The sequence below is a fragment of the Amia ocellicauda genome, chromosome 17, assembly GCF_036373705.1.
Source record: "Amia ocellicauda isolate fAmiCal2 chromosome 17, fAmiCal2.hap1, whole genome shotgun sequence".
In the NCBI taxonomy this organism is placed as follows: domain Eukaryota; kingdom Metazoa; phylum Chordata; class Actinopteri; order Amiiformes; family Amiidae; genus Amia; species Amia ocellicauda.
The window spans coordinates 14,373,174-14,395,960 of NC_089866.1; the positions used below are offsets into that span (position 1 = coordinate 14,373,174).

General features: G+C 51.4%; 1 protein-coding gene across 6 annotated transcripts; it reads right to left on the reverse strand.

Moving 5' to 3' along the window:
• Positions 1-279: 279 nt before the first annotated feature.
• Positions 280-16,540, reverse strand: msi1b (musashi RNA binding protein 1b). 6 transcript variants are annotated; one of them, XM_066689261.1, is made up of 15 exons: positions 16,421-16,540; positions 15,953-15,993; positions 14,951-15,032; positions 14,293-14,377; positions 9,756-9,797; positions 9,347-9,439; positions 6,951-6,999; positions 6,181-6,263; positions 5,907-6,024; positions 4,436-4,516; positions 3,535-3,591; positions 3,134-3,189; positions 2,697-2,851; positions 2,383-2,429; positions 280-2,290 (listed from the first exon to the last, which is right to left on the reverse strand). In XM_066689261.1, exons 1-14 carry the CDS (start codon positions 16,477-16,479, stop codon positions 2,420-2,422), a joined length of 1,011 nt encoding a protein of 336 aa, XP_066545358.1. In that variant the 5' UTR covers positions 16,480-16,540; the 3' UTR covers positions 280-2,290; positions 2,383-2,419. The 6 variants fall into 6 exon arrangements, with proteins under 6 accessions (XP_066545358.1, XP_066545356.1, XP_066545355.1 ...); XM_066689259.1 differs by having other exon boundaries at positions 3,127-3,189; XM_066689258.1 differs by having other exon boundaries at positions 3,121-3,189.
• Between the last annotated feature and the right edge of the window lie 6,247 nt (positions 16,541-22,787).

Below are 22,787 nucleotides of genomic sequence, written 5' to 3' on the forward strand. Positions count from 1 at the left end.
CCCTGTCCCTTTCTCACCCCCTCCCTTCCCTGAGAACCAAACACTGACATTTGTCCCTTTACTTAATACTGATCATGTCAATAAAGCACTTTGAATTTGACAGACAGAAACAGAAGAACAGAAAGCAGCTATCATAGTCTTGAGGGGGGGATAGAACTGTATGTTGTAACGCAGAGAGAGAGACACATTCACTCACTCTCAGCTTCTCCCTCTCTTCCTTTTCTCTCACACTCTCTTCATTCAGAAGATACAAAGAGCCATGAGAGCAGCAGTCAGTGGAATGATTTAAAATAATTTATTAGGAATTTTAAAATGAATCCAGAGGAAAAAATAAACAAACAAAACAGGAAACAAAACAAAACGAGGAGAAAAAAAAAAAAAAACAGAACAGGAGGAGCAGGGGGCAGAGTCAGGAGTGGGGGGGCAGTGCTGCTGAAAACAGCCTCCCCGCACTCCCCAAACCTCCCCCCCTCCCCAGGTTTTGTCACAGACAGCAGGAGTGACAGCTACCCCCCTCCCCCCCTCACCCACACACACACACACACACAAAAAGAACAATTAAAAAATCACAATTTAAAAAAAAAAAAGGTCACATGAACAGACCGGTCAGGAAGACGAAAAAAAAAAAAACAAAAAAAAACGGCTTCGTTTATCCTTAAATAAAATCTTAAAATGCTTTCCTGAATGCCACTGTATCATCCTTATTACACTTATTAGTTGTTTAACCATTATTATCATTATTATTTTAGATAAAAAATAATTTATTGCTTATTTAAAATGCAGTTAAATAGCTACAGTATCCGTGTCACCCAGTAGTCACGTGAGATTTTCCATGGGGCTGGCCGGGGGGGGACTGACCAGGTTCAGAGGTGGAAGGTGGTGGGGGGGGCAGGGGGTGTTAACAAAGGGGCAGTGCAGTACCATACAGAGGCAGCAGGGGGAGATACTGCAGGACGACCCCTAGGGTGCGAGTCTAAGGAACCTGCAGAAGCACCCCCCACTCTCAACCCCCTCGCCCCCCACCCTGGTGACAGACACCAGTGGAGCTTCTTAAAACAAGCCCCTATGCTGCTGGATTCTACTGTAACCCCGCCTCCCCCACACCCACAAGCAGACACATATATAGAGACATAACACCCCCCCCCTCTCACTCAGGAGTGGAACAGTCCAGCCAGACCTTGAACCATATTGAACCATAAAAATCGGTTTCCCACAATCCCTTGTTTCCGTTAGTCCTTCATATGAGTGAGACATCAGAGGTCAGAGGTCGCTACCACACCGAGCGACGCAGACGAGACAGCACAGCGACCATTCAGAGGCAAAGCAAAACAAAACTGCTAAATTCTCAGGGAGTCGTGGCGACAGTGCAGAGAATCCCCCCACCCACCCGCCACCCCAAACCGTCACTCCGCTCAGACCCCCCACAGAAACAGCTCCTATATTTACAATATCTTACAGAAGAGAAAAACTTTTCTTTTAAAAAAATCAAGTTTGGAAAAATACTCTCAATTATTACAAGTGTTTTCAAAACTACCAAAATACACATCTGTGTTGCGGTGTCCGACTGCGCCGACCGCACAGTACCGCTCGCTCCTTTGTGTGTTTGTTTCTTTATTATTTTTTTAATTTGAAAAAACAACCTGACACTGAAACACAGACACACAGACACTCTTGCACAGTCTCTCCACGAGCCGCCCGCCCTCCCTCCCTCCCTCCGCATCCCTCGCTGCGCAGAGCCCGGGGATCATGGCGATGATGGTTTTGTTACTTCCGACTATACAATAATTAACCCAAAACAACAACGACGACAGCGACAGCAACAACAACAACGACGATGACATCAAAATAACAACCAAAGAAAAAACAAAACAAAAAAATAAAATACATTAAAATAATATTCCTCAAGAAAAATTTAAAATAAAATAAATGAATGGAAGAGAGTAAAGATACAGCGAGGCGCGGAAGGACTGTGCCGCCTCCTGCGCACGTGAGTCGCGCCACCTACACAGCGCTACTGACCCTGGCGTGGCAGGAAGTCGCCGGCAAACAAACAGCTTTAAAAACTATAAAAGACTACAGGAAGGAAGACAGGAAGAGGAGTCTGAGAGGAAGTGATGTTAGTACAGGAACAGGAAGAGAATGATCTTCAGTCGGTGGGTGGAGTCCGAAGTGGGGTCACGTTAGTGCTGCTGCAGCCAATCCGTGTGCAGTTTATAAGAACGCAGCAGTAAAAAGGAGATTGATTGGACCACAGCAGGTTTTACCCCATCTTCTTACTGGCAGACAACGCCTGAGGGACACAGAGACAGTGGGGTCAGGAGAGGTGATCAGAGCTGTCTGTACATCTCATGGTGCGTCTCAGTGGGCGTCTGAGTATCTCACCTGTCTCAGTGGTAGCCGTTAGTGAACGCTGTAGCGATCAGAGGACCCTGCAGAGAGGAGGAGGAGTGAGACAGAGCACAGCGACCCTTGCGTACCGCAAGCTGTCATGCAGTCTGTAGCAGTCAGTCAATGACACGTCAATGTCTGTCTGACTGTGTCTGTCAATCAGTCAATTCCAATTCAAAACTAGCTTTATTGGCATGAAACGTTTACACAAGTGTAGCCAAATCATTTGCAGATACAGTAAATAAAATAAATACAATTTGATATAAAATCAAACTAGAAGAAGAGTTATCAGTCTGTCAGTTACTCACCCCCAGGCTGTGTCCAAAGCCAGTGCTGGGGGCGGGGCTTGCAGCACTGATGTAACTGCTGACTCCTGAGTCCTGATTGGCTGCTCCATACAGTTCTGCCATTGGCCCAGGGCTACTGGCTCCCAGGAACCCCCCAGAGCGAGAGGGAGTGGAGCCTAAGAGACCGAGAAAGAGAGAGGGAGGGAAAGAAGGACAAAGCGAGAGAACGAAAGATAAATACAGCACAGTGTTGTGTATGGTAAGATATTGCCATGTTGCTATTGTATTGCTTTGCACTGTAACGTTTTGTTCTGTATGGTAATGTATTGTATGGAGGTAGTTTCAGGTGCCATCGCACAAAGACGCACACACAAAGAGAGAGACAGGTCGATATGCACGAGACAGAGACACCCTCACACCCCTAACATGGAGCAGCGCCCCCTACCTGTACCTCTCACCACTGCAGCAGCAGCAGCCGCCGCCGCCATTGGTCCATATGCTGTCAGAGGAATGGCTGTGAGGGAGAGAGGAGGGAGGGAGATGTCAGTCCAATAAGCAGCTGGATGTTGACACCTGCAGTCAGTGGTTTGTGTAAAACCTCAATACTCTGCTCAGCAAACCCCCAGAAACACACACAATACACACACACACACACACACACACACACACACACACACACACACACACACACACCAGTCTGATAACCTGCAGAAAGCTTCGAGACTGTACCACACACACCAAACACTGCGTACACAACACTGAACATTGAAAACCGCAAAGACACACACAGACAACACACAGACTTGAACAGAGACGGACAGACCGCATGCTGCTTGTGTGCCCCAGAGAGTGGACTGACCTGTGATCTCGGGGGGGTGGGGTGGTGTCAGGAGGGGGGTCCTCTCTAAATGGAATTCTAGAACAGAAATTCAGAGAATCCTTTAAATCACAGCAGGTACAGCGGGGGTGGGTGGGGGGTGTTAGGAGTATATGTGTGGGGAGGGGTTGACAGAAAGAACAGAAATCCAGGGAAGGAGGGAGAGAGAAGGAGGGAGAAAAAGGGTTACAGCTGGGGCAGTGGAGTGAGGGAGATAGAGGGAAAGAAAAACAGGGGGATACAGAGAGAGGGAGTTAGTGAGAAGAGAGGGAGTGCAATGCTGACAGAGTGTGACACGGAGAGGAAGACGGGGATAAATGATGGGGTGGGGGGGACTCGCTCCCTCCGTCTCACACTCATTCAATAGTCCCTCCATCAAGAGAAGCCCCCCCCCCCAGTGTCTCCGGGGAGGGGGGGCTCTACACACCTACAGCCCACTCCCTGAAGTATACAAGCAGCCAGAGACACAGACAGACAGTCTCGCTGTGTGCGTGTGGACTGAATTGTGTGCGTTTCACCTCCTGTAGTCCTCCCAATCTCTCTACTCCCTCTGCTGGTGTTGTGAAAAACTGCAGCTGCACAGTTTAACCTGTAGCATGTGTTGCTCAGAAAAGCCACAGAAATCCCTCCTGACTACCCCCCATCCTCTCCTCTCCGATTCTGTCCTTCTCTCCCTCTCCTACTCTCCCCTTCTTCCTCACGGTGTGCCCCTCTATCCATTCCTGGCTCTCTATGTCAGCGCCCTACTGTGTGTGTTTGTGGAGGGCTGGAAGAGGGGGTGGGGGGAGTGTCTGGGACTGATACCGCTCCCAACCAATGAGCTCTGCCCTGGTGACTGAGCAAGGCAATCCACAGAGGTGTGGCGGGGGTGGGGAGGACTCACCTGGGAACTGGTAGGTGTATCCTGGGGTGAGGCCTGTGTAGCCACGGCTGGCGTAGGTGGCTGCCTGGAACCCTGGGTAACCTGGAGGGGGGGCGGGGGGGAAGAGAAATGTGAGAAAAGGCACCTCCATGGCAACAGAGTCCAGACCTTTTGGCTCAGTGTCGTAAAGAGTCTTTTAAAATAACATTTTGACTCCTAAATGTATGACAACATAGAAACTGAAACAAAGTTATGGCAGCACGGAGTCACAGATGCAAGGGCAAAACACAAAGTGATTTTAAATAGATTTTATATTAATTCTAAATTAACATGCATTTGTCTTATTGTCGTGTCTTAATGTATAACTCCAAAATATGAAGATGATCTGAGATTCCAGAGCAATCAAAGTTCTGAAGTGTCGCCACACATTCAGTCTCTCTGTGGTTTCTGGGGAGGAAGCTGGGGCGCTAACCAGCCAGTCCACTCAGGGTTTTGCCTCTGTAAGAGCAGCATTGTCACCTCTGGCTTCTGCTTGAATTCACATTAAAGAGCCTGGACACCGAGTTCAAGGCGGCCTGGTAGCAGAGACAGTTCTTAATGATCACGAACATCTGAACATTTGAAGTCTTATTATTTTACAGTGCTTTAAATCTATATTAATTGAATACAAATGCACTGAATATTATGTTGTAACTGAATAAATAAAGTTTTGATTGATTTATTCACTCATCTTTCATTGCATTACCTTCAATGTAATAGAGTTGTATAAAACATGGTGCCCAAGTAACAAATCACCACATTTCCATTGTTTGCTGTGCGATAATGCTCCTCGAGGGATTACTGTACACGGTCACACACTGAGATACTGACTTACACTGACACACACAATCCTGTGAAAACCCCAGACAGCTGCGTCGGCCGGTTTGTTCATTATACTCTCAGATACAGGAGAGATGGCTGCAGTGTATCATGTTACAATCAAAGATAAATGTGCAATTACGGTTTCTTTACAGGTCTGTATCACTAATTAGCTGGTTCAGTATTGGCTCTGTGGCCCATATCATACCAGAAAAAAAAAAATCTGTTCTATAAATAGTTCTGTTACGGACCCTTAGAGGGGTTCTGTTTTGGCTGAGAGCTGCACTGCTGTGCTCTTTCGTTACATTAACTGCATGTCCTGTAGTTGAGTGTGGTGGCCACCAGGGGGAGCACCAGCACCACAGATCAGAGCCAGTCACCACACTGCAACCTTGAGGTTCGAACCTGCCTGTGTCTTTGTGTGTTTGTCTGTCCGCAGGCCTGTCTGTCTGCCTTTCCATTAGTACAGTGGGATTGTTCATTTTGACAGTGTGTGTCAATGAGTGTTTATCCATCTGTCAGTAATAAGTTGTCGTTCTTTGTCTGTATGTCTGTCAGTCAGTGGGAGTGTTCAGGTATAGCAGTTTCCTGTGTGTTGCTCTGAGGGGAGGTGTATTAAAGGGGAAGTCCTTACCCAGCATGCCAATCCCCAGCATGAACGCATCCATCCCATAGGGCATGACACGGGACCGTCCCCGGGCAGAGCCTGTTGGTGACATCACTTCCTTCGGCTGTGCCTTTTTACATTCCACCTGCACAGACACACACTGACCATCACTGCCATGCCCACATGCCCTCTCCTCTCAGCCCTGGCCCTACTCACCTCCCCCACTCCCCTCCTCCCTTTATCACCCCCTCCTCCTCCTCCTCCTCCTCCCCTGCCCCCTCTCCCCTCCCCTCATCCTCACCATCTTGTTGTTGATCTCGTGGAAGTGTATTTCACACACCTTCTCCACCACGTCTTCATTCTCGAACGTCACAAATCCAAACCCTACAACCAAAAACAGAGACACTGACCCCTGCAGCCAAACAGAGACGCACTGACCTCTCTCTTCCTCCCCCCCTCTCTCTCTCTCTCCCCCCCCCTCTCTCTCTCTCTCTCGGATTTGGTGATGATCAGCTGCCTGTCACAGTTGATCAGTCAGCCTGGCTGTGTGTGGCTTTGCTCTGAGCCCTGATTAGGCCACAGGCTGATTAGCCTGGCCTGGTCCTCCCGGTCACCTCAGCGCCTCTCCCTGACCCCACCCCTTCCAGCCACATAGAGGCAAGGAGCCCACAGGCCGAGCCCAGCCCAGGCACCCTTCAGTCGCCCCTGGACACAGCGCAACAGAAATGCTGGGGAGTCCAGTCCCCATCCAGCAGGTCCTACAGGGCTGCCTCGCACTGTCCATTACAGAAAGCAGATTGCTCTTTGGACTGGTTAGCTGGCATCAATTCAGGGCGGGGGGGCAAATGTCAGCTCACCCAGTTATAACCACAGGCCTCTGCTTGTGCGGCAGTGGTTAAATACACTGTCTCTCAGTATCGCACACTCACATTACTCACCCCCCCACCCCCGGCCACCAGAATACTACTGGCTGAAAATAAGGAACACAACCATTATCACTGGCTACCATTGTACTAAACACCCACTTTTTATTGGCCGAAAACTGTAGCAGTCTCGCCGATGGTGACTCACCTCTGTGCCGATTGGTTGTCTTATCGAACATGAGCATGGCGTCATCGACCTGCAGAGGGACAGAGGGACAGTCAGAAGGGGTACAGACAGCCAAATGATGTCCTATTTATGGTTGTTACTGTGATTACTAGGTACCAGTTATTATATTTACATGTGTAAATCTGCACTTTTCTTTTTCCTTCATACAATATTTATCTCTTTCTGTAACACTTTGGCAATATATTATATATGGCATTCCAATAAAGCATCTTTAATTGAGAGAGAAAGAAAGTGTGTACACAGAGAGGGAGTAAGAGTGCATACAGTGCGAGAGTGTGAAAGAGAGTGGAGAGTGCCTCCTCTTCCCTCCAAAGTTTAGTTTCAGTCACCCCCCCCCCTCCCCATTCTCTCTGCCCTTCTCTCTTTCCCTCTCGGGGGGGTTAATCTCCCTCCGTCTCTCTCGGTTCCATTCTCTGTCCGGGTCTTTCACTTTTCACAAAGTTTACCGTCACCATGGAGACTCGGGAAAGAATTTCCATAAGGAGGCTTTACCCCCCCCTCTCCACACTGACTGAATAGAAGCGAGAGAAAGGCGGGGGGGAGTTAGAAGCACAGAGAGAAAGGGAAAGAAGAGGGAGAGATAGAAAGAGTGTGGAGAAGATCAGGGGAAAAGAGAGAAGGGGAGAGTGAGAAAGAGCTGGAGAGGGAGAGAGTGAGAGAGTGAGAGAGCAAGAGAGAGAAAGAGAGAGAGAGAGGGAGAGGGCGGGAGGCAGAACAAAAGCCTCCTGGGTCTTTGTTGTGTGCTGGCACAGCCTGCTGTCTGTCCGGCTCTACACCACCCCACCACCCCTCCCCCCGTGCTGCCTCTCTCTCCTCTCTGCCCCCCTTCTCTCTTCAATAGACTCAATCTGCTGTAAGAGAAAAACTTTCAGGAGTTGGGAAACAAAAAAAAAACTGTCACACTGTCCTGCTTCTCGCTCGCTCGCTCTCCCTCCCTCTCTCTCTCTCCCTCTCTCCTGTTACTCATAGGAAACCCCCTCCCTCACTCACTCTCTCTCACTCACACACACACACAGCCCCAAACACCACAACACTGGCCATTCGTGTGCGGGAGAGTAACGGTGTGAAGTGTGTGTGTGTGTGTGTGTGTGTGTGTGTGTGTGTGTGTGCACGCGCAAGTGAAAAAGAGAGAGAATATGCGAGAATGAGAGAGAGCAAGGCAGGTATCCAATCACTCCCCCCCGCTGCCTGTGAAAGGTCAGAGGTCAGGGCATCCTGCCAGTGTGAAAGGGGACCTGTGTCAGTGAGCGCACTCAGCTCTCCTCCTCACACTCTGACATTTACACTGCCCCCACCTCCCCATCTCCCTCTTTAGTTTTTTCCCTCCCCATCTCCCTCTACTTTTTTCCCCAAATCTCTCCTTTCCCTCCCCTTCTCCTGTACACCATCTTTTGTTCTCTCTGCCCCTCTCCCTCACACTGCCGCAAACACACTCTTTCACATTAGGAACCCCCCCTTCTCCCTCTATCCCCCTCCCATCAAATTACTGTCCAGGCCACTCCATTCTCTCTCTCTTCCCTCTGTTCTCGTCTCTCTGTAAACAGTGATGGGAGACAATGTGTCCAGTGAGGCACTCTAATCAGCAGCCACACGGCAGACTGGAGACCAACTCCCTCTCTCTCGCTCCCTCACTTTTCCTCTCTTTCTCTCTCTCTCCTCACTGCGGTGCACATCTGCACCTGTCTCACTGCACTGCTCTGCACACCTGCACCTGTCTCACTGCACTGCTCTGTACACCTGTCTCACTGCACTGCTCTGCTCTGTACACCTGCACCTGTCTCACTGCACTGCAGTGCAACCTTTCAGTACTATAATGCACCGTTCCCTGATACTGGCCCCTGTCCAGCTGAAATGCTGATCAGTGTGAAGCAGCAGGATCTTGCTCTGACTACATCTCTGCTGACCAGCACCATGATCCAGTCTGCAGCAGCTGGCTTTTTGATTTCTGTCTGTCCTTTCTTAGCTTTTCTCCCCATGTCCCTGGAGTTTGTATTTTCTGTACATCTGTGCGTCTTGGTGTCTGGTCTGTATGTCCGTGCGTCCATCGCTATGTATGTGTGTCTCAGTGTCTGCGAGTGTCTGTCACTGACTGTTAGCTCCTCCATATTGTTGCTGTGCTCAGTGCTCCCCCGATAACCCCCCCCCCCCCCCCCCCCCACCGCCACCACTGCTGAATCAGGAGTAACAATAGAGTGGCTGGGACAGTGTGGCGGCCAGGTCTCCATGGCAATGTTGGGGTGGGGGGGGCTCCAGCACAGAGCAGCTCAGGCTCCTGTAGCCCCCACCTGTACATGCCCCCCCTCTCACACACTCACTCACACACAAACTCTCAAACTCTCACCAACTCCAGCGCTTACCTTTCCAAACTGGTCAAAGTACTGCTTCACATCCTCCATAGTGGTATTCACTGACAGGCCCCCCACGAAGATCTTCTTAGTCCGAGTCACCATCTGAAGGAGAGAGAGAGCGCGCGCAGGTTAAGCCCTATAGTCCACACAGGGCTGGCTCCAGTTTGGGGCCTATAGTATACCATACTGTTATCCAGGGAAGAGAGACGGAGCGAGACAGGGTGAAATGACAGAAAGCGCGTGTGGCTGAGTAAACGTTGCGCTTGGCATCACTTTATGTCATGTCCTTTCAGGAGTGCAGCCACACACTGGGACTTACGGAAAAAACACAGAGAGAGGCACAGGTAGAAATGAGAGAGAAAAACTAAAAACATTGAGGGAGAGGAGAGAGGGAGGTGAAAAGGGGAGTGGGGCTTACCTTGGGTTGAGCTCTACGAGGGAATGCCACTTTCGGGTCAATCTGAGAGAGAGAAAGAAAAAGAAAGTGAGACAGACAGAAACACAGCAACTGCTTAAGACCAGTCCAGCAATATTTACCTAGATTTACAGTGTCAAACATATAATGATGGGACAGTGCTCCCCTGAGAATTCTCTACAGAGACAGGCTGTGACCACAGAACAGAGCCAGAGACGGGGTGTTACACAGCAGAGACAGAGTCATGCTGTAACCGAGCAGAGACAGGCTGTTACAGAACAGAGCCAGCAGGGCAGCACAGCAGAACAGACAAACAACGGCAAATTTCAGATACCCCCCCACTGCGTTGCCGTGGAGACAGGGCAGGACGCTGTGCTCTGAGGAGCTGTCAGACCCAGCTGTGACGGGGTGGAAGGCGGGGGGGGGGGGGGGGGGGGGTGGGCAGGTGCACAGTTACCCAGCCCGGTCTGCCTCTCCCTCCATCTCTGATTATAGGAGGAGAGGGACAGGGGAGTGAGAGAGAAGTGCACTCTGCCTGCCTCTGTCACTGCAGTGTTACTCTGCCACTCTGGAATCTCACACAGTCAACCAAACCACACCCACAGAGGGACAGGGGGACCGAGAGCAAGACACCCCCAAAGCACACACTGCTCCCCTCCTCCGCTGCCCCAAACACCTGCTGCTACCTTTGATATTGAGTTAGTTTGTTTGTGTTTCACTGCTTTACTCACACACACAATGCTGTCCAGCTCTCACACACACAGCAAACTGCAGTGAGTGTTCCCCCTTCAGACATTGCTTCACTGCACACTGACAGTCCAGGGCGTTTGGGGGTGGGGGGGTGAGATACAGAGACATTAAAAGCAACCATAAGTATGTCTGTCTGTGTGTTATCAGAGACAGAGTCAGACAATCCTGTTGCTTAGTAACCAAGTGGACGATCGATCAGCCCATCAATATTAAGAGGCTAAGCGCTAATTAACTAACGAACCCAACAATCTGTCTCCCCTCCCCCTGGGCGTCCCCCTTCAGGACTCCATGGCAACAGGCTGCTCAGGCCACACCCTTACCGAACCGCTGCATGCGAGTGTGTGTGTGCGTATGACATCTTCAGGGAGTCACACGGATTACAGACACAAGCTGCCACCCCAACTGCATTGTGGGACTGAGCTGTGGGCCACCTCATTGGCTGTGACATTAAGTCTACCCAGTCCGGTCAGGAGTCACAGGTCAGAGTTCCCCTGACGTTAATCAGCAATGATGGAGGGAGTGGCCACTTTCCCGAGACACCTTCCCACACAGATAACTCCTCTAGAGGAAGGAAGTGAGGGAGGGAGGGAGCTAAAGGCTTAACCTGCTTTCAAGTAAAGCCAGGTAAGGGCAGCTGTCATCTTCCCGAGAACAATTCTGTCTCTGCCTCACATATCTACACACACAGCACTACACTCAACACACACACACAGTGATACAGACAGTACGAGAGACACACACATAGCTCTACACACACAAGCATAGCTACACACACACAGGCAGGTAGGCAGGCAGAGTTCAGTCCAGGCTGGCTTCCTTAAGACGGATTATTGGCTCCGGAGATCTGCGCTATATACAGCCCCCCCTCCCTCTTCCTCCTGCCCCCATCCCCCTCTCGCTGTGGTCAGCTGATCCTGCCTAATCTGACCCCCCCCCCGCCCCCCGGACTCCACATCGACCCACAGCTGCCCGTTGCCCAGGGAGACCAAGCCCTTACCCAGACTGGACAGTACAGCACAGCACAGCAGAATATAGTATAGCACAGCACTAAAGCATACTACAGTACGGTATAGGACAGCATTACAGCATAGCAGAGCAAAGCACAGCATAATACAGTGTAGCACAGAATAACATGTAGGGCCTATAATACAGCACAACACAGCACAAACAACTCAACTAAAGACAAACAGCACCACCACTCAACACAACTCAGCATAGACCAAAACAAAGTCACACAGCAACAAAAAAAACACTCCAATATGACACAGAGCAGGGTTTGCTCTGCCTTCTGCTCACAGGAAGGAGTCAGAGAAGCAAGGGAGGTGGACAGTCCCAGCCACACACTAAGCAGTGCAGGAGACCAGGGTCCGATTCCCCTCCCTGACCGCCCTTCCTGACCTGTTTGGCAGTGTTAATGCTCACTAACCCAACCCCCCCCGACATCTGAGCACCATCATTCAGGGCCAGGCTGGAGACCCTGCCGTACTGTACTGTACAGGGCCAGGGCTATTTGATTTACTATTTTTAAATAAACAGAAAACGCTATTAAATCCTCAGCGGAGAGGATGGCCCGTGGTGCTGCGCTCAGCCAGTCAGAGTGACATCAGCAGGCCGAGGATCAGAGCCCCCCTCAGGACTCCCCCCCGCTCCCTACACCTCTCTCCAGCTGGCAGCAGCCACTCCCAAGGGTCACACACTCTCCTGAGAGACACTCACACTCACAGTAAAACTCTCTCTCTCTTCCCCCATTCCCTCCCTGCTTCTTCTCTCCCACCAACACCTCTAACCTATTCTTCCCACTCCCACTCTCCAGCTCCCTCCCCTCCTCCTTTCCTGTGCGTCAGGTGTGCCGGGTTGTGTGCAGGACAGAGAGCCTGGGTTCAAAAGCATCTGCTTGTCGCGGGAACAGCCTGGCAGTTCACACTGGAGGCGGGCTAGTGGCTATAGAAACAGTGTAACTGCAGCAATCCCCACAGCAGCAGACAGCTCCCTCTCCTTTTCTTGCTCTATCCCTGCACCCTCCCTGCCTCTCTCTCTGTGCCCTCCTACTCCCCCTCCTCTTTCCCTGTACCCTCCCTCTCTCCCTTGCCCTCTCTTCCCACCCTCGTTGTTCACCTTCATCCTTCACTTTCTCCATTTTTAACTCTTCTTTCTTTCCTCTCTCTTTCTCAATTATTCCTCCCTGCCTAACTCTAATTCTCTCTCTCTCTCCTTCCTGCTTCTTTCTCTACCTCTCTCCCGCTCTTTCGCTCTCCCCCTCCCTCTCAGTCTCAGTGTGTGGGGGGGTGCAGCAGCTCCACACAATGGCCCGGGAATCTGGAGGATCTGCCCCCCCCCCCCGACCCCCCGGGGTTCCACAGTCATCGCTATAGCGACGGCCAGCCTGCATTGTCACTAAGCCCCGCCCCCTGTAGCCTCAGCTCCTCTGACTGAAAACAAAGACAGACACACACGCAACCCTGACACACACATACATGCACCCTCACACACACACGCATGCACCCTCACACTCTCTGTGCTGGACAGACGGATTATTCTCTGTAAAGACAGATTGTCAGGTCAGTCGGGGTTATGCAGTGCTCTATGGGACAGACAGCCAGGGCTATATAAGAGAGATCTCTACGACCCAATTGTGCTGCAGACAGCCGGATTGGCACTGCCTGTGTTACAGCTGGCACTGCGTTGGCACAGCACTGGCAGGGAGATGCAGCTCTGTGCCACACTGACGGCACCGCCCCTGCACCCCCAGAGACTGGTGAGACATCAGAATTACACCAACAGTACTACAGCACAGTGTTGTGTGTATAGTACAGTACAGTGTGCATGGTGACAGTATTACACTCTAGAACAGTAAGTGCAGTTCACCAGTGTGCACAGTGCAATACAATTTGTCAGTGAAAGTACTATATTATAGTACAGTGTGCACCGTATAGTTCAGCAAAGTGTGAGTAGTATAGGCAGAGTACATCACAGCCTGCCACACAGCCAGAGAACCACAACCATGTCCCCAAACCAACAACACAGCACATTAACCATGTAAAATATATGTAAATAACAATATATTTTATATTTGTAAAGTTCTAAATCTTATTGTATATAATTTCAATGTACCCAATTGCTTTGGCAAACATATCATGCCAATAAAGCTTGTTTTGAATTTACACTGGGTGCAGTACAGTGAGTGCAGCACAGCACATTGAAGTGGCCGTATTGTTTAGTACAGTGCAGTGCAGTAGGCTACCCTCCAGCGTGTGCAGTACAGCACAGCCCAAAACTGCAGTCTCCTGTCCGAGCAGTGCGTCCTGCTCCTGCTCGCTGCTGCCTCTTTAAGAGCAGCCCTGTGCGGGTCCCCTCGTTGCCATAGCGCTGAACACCGAGCAGCACGCTTTCATGTCGGCGGCCGGGGGGGCGGGGGGGCCGGCGACTCTGCCTGCAGTCTCCCCACTGCCTCTGTGCCAGCGTGCGAGAGAGGGCGTGTGATTGAGAGAGATGCACGGCGCCGGTGTGATTGTCAGTTTTTAAGCAGCTGGGAAGTGAAGCCTGTGGGGGCGGGAGGGGGGGGCGCTGCTACCTGCGGAGTGAGGCCTCCTGGACACAGACACGCGTGGGCCCGCGGACCTCAATACACACTGATGCGGAGCGGCGCTGCTGCTGCTGCTGTGGCGGTTTGATTCCCACTGAGAAATGAACCGACTGGTAAAGTTCCCTAAAGTTTCACAAACAGCCTCAAGCCGATAGCCCTCTGTCTGTCTGTCTGTCTGTCCGTCCGGGTGTGTAAACGGACACTCACGGTTTTGGAATCCAGTTCGTGCCGGGGCTGCGCCAGAACCTTGTCCACTCCTGCCTGATCCACGAAGGTCACGAATCCAAATCCCCTGCGCGCACAGAAACTCGGTTACAGCCACAGTCGAAACAAAATTACCGACAAATCATTATAAAGAATGGCAGATATTTACTATTTGAAATCAACTAAACGTAACCAGAAAAATAAAATACACCGGATCTGACGCTGGGTCAGTCGATGAATAAATACATTGAAACACCAATACATTTAGAAACAAAAATCGCTGTGATGTGTCAATGCTCCGGTGACACACGCACGCTAACATGCAGCACGGTGGTGTCCAAGGAAGTAGTGTGTATTACTGGGAAAATATTATACACGGTGCGGGGCTGTGAGAGGGTCAGTCGCGGTGCGGGGCTGTGATGGGGTGCGGGGCTGTGAGAGGGTCAGTCGCGGTGCGGGGCTGTGATGGGGTGCGGGGCTGTGAGAGGGTCAGTCGCGGTGCGGGGCTGTGAGAGGGTCAGTCGCGGTGCGGGGCTGTGAGAGGGTCAGTCGCGGTGCGGGGCTGTGAGAGGGTCAGTCGCGGTGCGGGGCTGTGAGAGGGTCAGTCGCGGTGCGGGGCTGTGAGAGGGCCCCGGGCCGCACACGCCTCCGTCTCGCTCACCTCGAGCGCTTTGTAACGGGATCCCGCATCACCATGCACTCCTTCACATCGCCGAACTTACTGAAGTACTCCTTCAGTCCTTCTGCAATACAGAGAAACGCACTGAACACCCACACACAGAGACCTGAACACACTTTAGGACACCGAGGCAATCTCACAGACACATAGCCTATTCCTACACACCGACGCACTGCACAGTCGAAGAGAGCGAGTGTACCTTGAGCCGCCTCTAACCTGATTATTATATTATTGGGAAAATGATAACCCAGACCTGCCTGTCAATATATCCTATATCTGTACCCCCTCCCTCCTCCTCCCTTTCCAAACTGAACTCCCTCGCCATCGTGTGAGGTTACTCTCCAAAGAGAGAGAGAGAGTGTGCATAACAAAACAACAAAAACAGAATCAGTGTGCTCTCTCCTCGCCTTTTCAAACTTCTCCCCAGAGAGAGAGAGAGAGAGAAGGGGGAAACTGAAACAAGAGAAGCCCGACAATTAAAATCTTCCGAAAAAGAAAAAGACAGAGGGAGGGAGGGAGGGAGGGAAGGGGGGGTACCTGCGGGGATCAGCTCTGTAAACACAGCAGTGGACACGTGAGCAGCCCGGTACCACGCCGCCGTGATTTAGACCGAATTAAAATCACGGTACTGTTAATCTCCCCCTCCCTCCCCCCCTCTCAGCTTGTTTCTATTCAGCAGACTTTAAAGTCCCCGACACTGATCCGATCTGACTAGCAGCCGCGATTTAGTCCGGACACTCAACTTTTCCCCCCCGTTCTCTCTCTCTCTCTTTCTTTCTTTCTTTCTTTCTTTCTTTTTCCCACGAAAACAAAATCCACAGTGAAACCACCACGGCTTACACACACAACAGGCGGCTCGGCTGCGCACGTTACTGTACATAATAATAAGAACAACAGTCAATTAAGTTTCATAACAAGAACTTGATTACCACACACATCTCACTCTTCCCCCTCTGTGACTTTCAAAAAGTGGGAATCTCTCACCTTGTGTTGTTTGCCAGCTCAGCCCCCCGATAAACATTTTGCTGAAGAGAAAAAGAGAGAGCGAGGGGATGAATAGTAACAATCACTACAATAATCGGATATAAAACAAGTTTAAATATCGGCCATGTTGTAAACTCGGCTATACTTGGGTTTGTACATCAGTCGGGGGCCGCTAGCTCCAGTGCAATAACCCCTGAGAGGGATAGACACGGCGTTGCTTAGCGCGGCGGCGGAGCGGCGATACGAGACAGAAAAGTTTGCTACAAATCTGTCTGGTCTCACAGCGCCCGGCAGCACAGAGCCACTGAGTGCAGCACCAGCACAGGAGCAACTGTACAGCACGCTGTCTTTGTCTGTGAGTCTCTGCCCCCCTCCAGTATCAACACCCCCCTCCTCCTGCTCCTGCTGCTGCTGCTGCTGCTCCGGGACTGTATCCGAGCTGCAGCCCCGACAGAGCGGCTGCGTTACCAGGGGTCGTGCGGGGAGTCTGCGGACGATACGCTGCTCTGGCTCCCTTCCGTGTCCATTCGTGCCTCCGTTCCCGTGCGAGGGCCGCTGACTGTGCGGTGGGAGTGAGCGGGGAGCGAGCGGAGTGAGGGCCGGGGGGGCCTGGGGGGGGGAGGCGGGCCAGAGGGGCTGGTGTCTGTGGAGAGGAGGGACAAGATCAGTTCTCACACTCTCTCTCTATCCCTCACACACACACAGTCCTGAGACTCCACCTCTCTCTCTCTCTCCCTCCCTCTTTCCATCCTCCGCTCTCCTGGACCCTGTGCTTCACACTCTTCTTTCTCCCTTCGCTTCACATTACTGCCCCCCTGCGCCTCTGTGCCTCAGGAGGCGCTCGGTGTGGCTTGTCTGCGGCAACAGTTGTGTCCTGTACACTTAAACTTTACTACTCAGTGTCTGCTACACAGCTGTAACGCTGCGCTGACGGATGGTACGGGAACCTGCGGGCTGTGAAGTGTGGGATGGCTCAGATTGCGGGGCAGCAGACACACACACACACACACACACACACACAGGGAGACACGTACAGTAGCCTACACAGTGTACCATCTCCATCCAGTGGGCTCGGACTGGGACTGGGACTGGGACTGGGACACCTCTGGGTTGCACCAACAGACCGCAGCACCAGGCTCTCCCGTCTCAACTTCCACCACGGCGCCTGCTCCAGTGTGTCTTCAGCACCCACCCGTGGGCTCCTCCAGCGACCCGTGGACCAGAGGACTGGTGTCGTGGGGCTGCTGTGCGTGGCAGTGACACCTGTTTGATATTTAATTTCATTCCGGCTGGACCAACAGCACAGCAGCTGTATTTGTACTGACGGCTTGGTAATTTAAGGCAGATATAACATAAACAACAAGATTATTATTATTATTATTATTATTATTATTATTATTATTATTATTATTACTATCTTCATAACAATATATTGTTGGTTACTTTGTGTCAAGGAGATTGACTGAGACAGCCTGGGTCGTGTGTGCGTCTGTGAGTGTCAGTGTGTCCGTCCAGTCCCGCCGTGTCACCGGATTAGCGCTAATAGGATTGTGCGAGTCTGCAACCAAGGAGCTACCTCACTCCCACTCCACTCGAGTCAGCGCCACGCCACGCCGCATCTGCTTCAAGGATTAACTTTTTTTTGTGAATGAAAAAAAAAAAAATCGACCTGCTGATGAAACAAAACTAATTATATATCAAAACGAACCATATGGCGCCGCCTCCCTGCAGTTAATCCGTACTGTCTGTCACACCCAGACACTCTCCTGTCCCTGTGTATCTGCCTGCCTGTCTGTCTGTCAGTGCTCTGTATTTATGTCTGTCTTGGAGTTTTATACAGAATATCACTCAGTAAGTTCACGGAAAAGTTTTGATTCAAAATATGTAAAGAGAGAAAGATGGAGACAGCGGCAGAGAGGGACAGAGGAAGAAGAGAACCTCCCCCTCACTGACACCGAGCCGCGGTTGGGTGGGGGGGAGGCCCGCTGACCGAAGCGTGCTGTAGTACTGTATTTTTCAGAGACAGCTTCTACAGTACTGATAACCACACACACACACAGTAGCACATACACTGTGAGTGAATGTGTGTGTATTAGAGTGTGTGTCACTGTGTGTGTGTTGGTGCCCCAGTACTGTAATCTCTATATGGGAGCTCAGGCAGGCCACAGGATGCAGGGCTGGTTGTGTTGCTTAGTCTTAAGTATTTAATTCGTGACGAGTTACACTTATCTCATGCCTATCACTCCCCCACCCCCCCCCGCCCATGTCCAGTGACTTCATGTGACGCACACCTGCTGGGGGGCTGAGACCAGGCGAGGCGTGGTGACAGGAGGAATTAGCACACACTATAAAGCCGTCCTTCAGTCTCCCCGTGTCCCTGTGTCCATGTCTCTCGTCTGTGATTCCCTGTCTCTGTGTCTTTGTCTCATTCTGTCTGTCCTCTGTGTCCATGTCCCTTTCATAGTGTCCTTGTGCCCCTCTCTCACAGTCACTCTGGAATCTCTGTTACTCTATGCCTCTTTCACCAAACCTGTCTCTCCCTCAGACTCTCACAGCAGTGTGCAATACAGAAAAGTACAATGCAATACAATACAGTACATTGCAGTGCAGTACAATACAGAGCAGTATATTATAGTGCAGGGTAGAGTGCTGTATACTGCAAATAGCTGCTCCTCCAGTAGGGGGCAGCACCACCTGATTGCCCACAATAATTGAACAGCAGCAGCAGAAAGCTCTGACCAACTACAGACAATTAGAGGGAGGGGAGGTGGGAAAAGAGATAGAAAGAGAGATGGGAGCCGAGAGAACTCAGATTACACAGCAGACCGTGTCAGAGTTTAAGTGGGAGACAGGCACCTGCAGCATCTATCCTGCCACCACAGACCCCAGGGACAGAGAGCGGGGGTTGAGTGAGTGAGTGCACGTGTATGTGAGCGTGTGTGTTTCTGTGAGTGCGAGAGTGTGTGCGTGTCTGTATGTGTGTATGTATGCGTGAATGAGTGAGTGTGTGTGGCAGTGTGGGGAGCGAGGGGCAGTATTTAGGACAGGGGCCAGCGTGGGGGGGGCTCACAGATGGGTTTCTGTAGGGAAGGGGGGGAGCAGGGATTTGGGATGGAGGGGGGGCACAGTTGGCTGCCTGTGGCAGAGACACAGAGAGACAGGGCGGGCCGCTTTTCCACATGCATGATCAATGACATTGAATAGGAGAGAGGGAGAGGGGGAAGGGAGCGAACAAGAGAGAGAGGGAGAGATGAAGGGGGAGAGACTGGGGGGGGCTGCCGAGGAGTGAGGGCAGGACAGAGGGATTTAGGTGGAGCTAGGAGTAAAGAAAAAGAAAGGAAGGAAAGAGAAAGAGAAGTGAAAGAAATGTTGGGAGAATGAGTGAGGGAGTAGACGTGGCAGGTATGAAAGGAGGGGTAGAGAGGGAAGAGAGAAGGGGTAAGTTGGTAAGTGGAGAGAGAGAGACTTGGGGGGTCAGTGAAAGAGATCAGGGATGGACCTGCAATTGTCAATCAGTCAGTCGGTCAGTGTGTCAGTATCAGTGTGTCAGTCAGAGAGTGTCACTCAGTCAGTCAAATTACCTCTCCCTCCCTCTCTCTCTCTCTCTCCCCCCTCTCTCTCCCTTCCTCTTGCTCTCTCCAGTTACCAGGTGACCTGATTTTCTTTGAGAAAAGCGAAAGAGAGAGAGAGACTCCAATGTGGATCACAGCAGAGCAGGAGGAGGAGGGAAAAGTGAAAGAAAAGATAAAACAGAAAGACAAAACAGAGTGAAAGACACAAAACTCTCCCATCACCCCCCCCAGCCTCAGCACAGGTCCCAGGCCCCAGGTGTCAAAGGTCAGGGGCTGAAGAATACACCCTAGCCCAGAGGTCAGGCAGGGGTCATGGCAGACTCACAGTAACAATAGCGGGGCCTCTGTGATTGGACGAACTGGCGCCTTGGTTGTCACGGAGTGGGCTGGGAGGTGAGGGGGGCCAGGGGGATAGAGGGGAGGAGGGGGGGCAAGAGGAGAGTTGGGAGGGGCGAGGGAGTAGGGATGGGGGGGTAATGGGGGGTATGGGACTGTCTGTAGTGGGGGAGTGCGAGGGGAGGAGTGAGGGTTTTCACTGGAAACCAACAGAACTACCCAGTCTCACTTAAGCTCTGTCTCTCTCTGTGTGTGTCAGTCTGTGAGTGTGTGAGGGTCTCAGTGTGGGTGTCCTGTCGGCTGTACAAACTAAAGCTCCAAGTGAGAGTGTGGCTGCAGATCTGTGACAGTGATTTCCCCAGTGCTCAGCAAGGGGCCCAGCAACCTGGCCAGACCACAGCCAGAGGGACAGCAGTCCAGCCCAGGGCCCACACCTGGAGTTCAGCAGACACCTGCTCCAGCTGCACAGGAGCGCCGCCAACAGCGTCTGGAGGGGGAACTGGGCCACTTCTCACTGCTGCTCATGGTGCACAAGAGAGCCCTGAAGTACTGGGCCCACCTCAGACACAGCAGTCCACCCTCATACTGCCACACAGCACTGCAGAGCCAAGAGACGCCCCCAGACAGAGCGCCCTCAGCACCCTGGCACAGCGTCTCAGTGACTGGAGCCACACCATGCTGAGAACACAAACAATGGGCTCCAACATCAACCATAACGAAAGCTGAATGCGTCAGGAAATGGTGCGAAGACACTCTACAGCAACACAAGCTGGAGTGCCACCGCAGCCTGCAGAGGGACTACAGCCTGGATCAGTACTGGACCACAGTGACAAATACTGAGCCAGTACAGACTGAGCTGCCACACCCTGGAGAGAGACAGGCCGCCACCAGCAGAAGTGGAAGCCCAGAGAGGAGAGAGTTTGTGAGCAGGGGAAGTGGAGGATGAGGTCCACTTCCTGCTGCTCTGCCCCAAATACAGTGCCATCAGGGATGCCTACTCCCTCAGACTCACAGGCCCGATCCCTGAACTCAGCTCACGAAGCAGGGATGACAGACCGGCCATCCTGCCTATGTCTGCTGTACAGTGTTGAGTGTGTGTGTCAGAGTGTCAGTGTGTGCTGTACAGTGTACAGTGTACACACAGACAACAGAGACAGCGACCCAATACCTCACCACCTGCCTGGGAGAGACAAACAGCACCCTGGGGCCGTTACACTATGTATACTGTGTATGTAACAATTCTATGCAAAATGTCTGTACATTTTAAATGCTTAATTTCTGTATTTATTACCCTTTTCCTGAGCACTGGACATGTCTGTCAAAGCTTTGGCAACACTGATGTCAATTAGTCATGCCAATAAAGCTTATTGGAATTTAATTTAATTTAATCGAGTCTCAGTGTGTGTGTGTCAGTCAGTTTGTGAGTGGGAGAGTCTAGGTGGTGTCTGTGTGCCCTCTCCTGAGTGTCTTTTCCCAAGGGGAGGGTGGAGTGGTACAGGAAAGAAAGGAGAGAGCGAGGGAGGGAGGAGGAGGAGGGCTGGTGAGAGGAAATGGGCGGGGCACGAGAAGGGCACAGGTAGGAAATAAGCAGAGAGCGGAAGAGAAAGAGGGAGAAAGAGTAGAGAGAAAGAGACAGAGGAGAGAGAGAGGAGAGGAGGAGAGAGGGAGCTGCTGGTCACTCAGTTTGCTCAGCGCTTCACCCCCCTAGTGCTGCTTGTCTGTGAATAACGGAGCTAAAGTTCTGATAAACACAAACACTCACCCCCTCCTTCCCTCCTTCCTTGCATGTTTTTAATCCTTTTTACAGCCCCTCTCCTCAGAACCTATCATCACAATACCTCCAGTGCTCTATTAATAGGCCTGACCGCCCCCCCCCTTCCTCCCTCTCTTTATTCTCCCTCTCACCCCACCTGGGAGAGTGAGAAAGAGGGGGAAAGAGAAGAAAAATACATTGTGTGTGTATCTGTTGTACAGTGTTGAATTTGGGTTTGTGTTGTACAGTGTTGAGTGTGTGTGCTGTACAGTGCTGTGCGTGTGTCAGTGTGTGTGTTGTACAGTGCTGAGTATTTGTGTGTGTGTGTGTGTTGTATAGTGTGTGTGTGTTGTACAGTGTTGAGTATGAGTGTTGAGTGTGTTGTACAGTGTTGAATGTGTGTGTGTTATAGTGTTGGGAGTGTGTTTGTGTTTTACATTGTTGAGTGTGTGTATGTGCTGTACAGCGTGTTTGTATGTGTTGCATAGTGTTGAGTGTTTGTGTCAGTGTGTGTTAGTGTGTGTCTGCTGTACAGTGTTGTGTGTTGTACAGTGTTGAGTGAGTGTGTGTGTGTGTTTGTGTTGTACAGTGGTGAGTGTGGCTCTGGCTGTGGGGAGAGAAGGATGGGAGGAGAGGGAGAAAAGAGAAAGAGAGCAGTGTCTTGCACCCCAGGTCTGTCTCACTGGCTGGTCCCGTGGGGGGGCGGTGTCAGATTTCACTTCCAGCAGCCACCAATGAGCCACCAGGAAAGTAGGCACCGGCCACACCCACATACCTGATCCCCATGGAAACAGCCTCACCTGAACTGCAGAGAGCCGAGAGCCCACAGGGAGCAGAGAGAGAGAGAGAGAAAGAGAGAGAGAGAGAGAGAGAGAGAGAGAGAGAGAGAGAGGGGGGGATACAGTACAGGAGAAGTGCACTATAGTGTGTGTGTGTGTGTGTGTGTGTGCTATTGTATGCGTGCTATAGTATGTATGGAAGGGGTGCTGGTGGAGGGCTATGTAGCACAGACAGAGAGACGGATGAAATTAAACCCCAGCGCTCCAACTATTGGTTCCCGTGCTCTGATGTTACCGACATTCAACTGTATTTACGTACTGCCACCTGGTGGAGAGGTTGTACACTGCCGCAGAGGTCCAGCAGAGCAGCCGTAATACAGCAGAGGGCCACAGTA

Coding starts and splice junctions, on each gene's coding strand:
- msi1b (XM_066689258.1), bottom strand. CDS start 16,479: ATGGACACGGAAGGGAGCCAGAGCAGCGTATCGTCCGCAGACTCCCCG. Junction 14,378..14,950: donor CCCGTTACAAAGCGCTCGAG/GTGAGCGAGACG, acceptor CTGTGCGCGCAG/GGGATTTGGATTCGTGACCT. Junction 2,430..2,696: donor GCTTTGGACACAGCCTGGGG/GTGAGTAACTGA, acceptor TCCTCTCTGCAG/GGTCCTCTGATCGCTACAGC.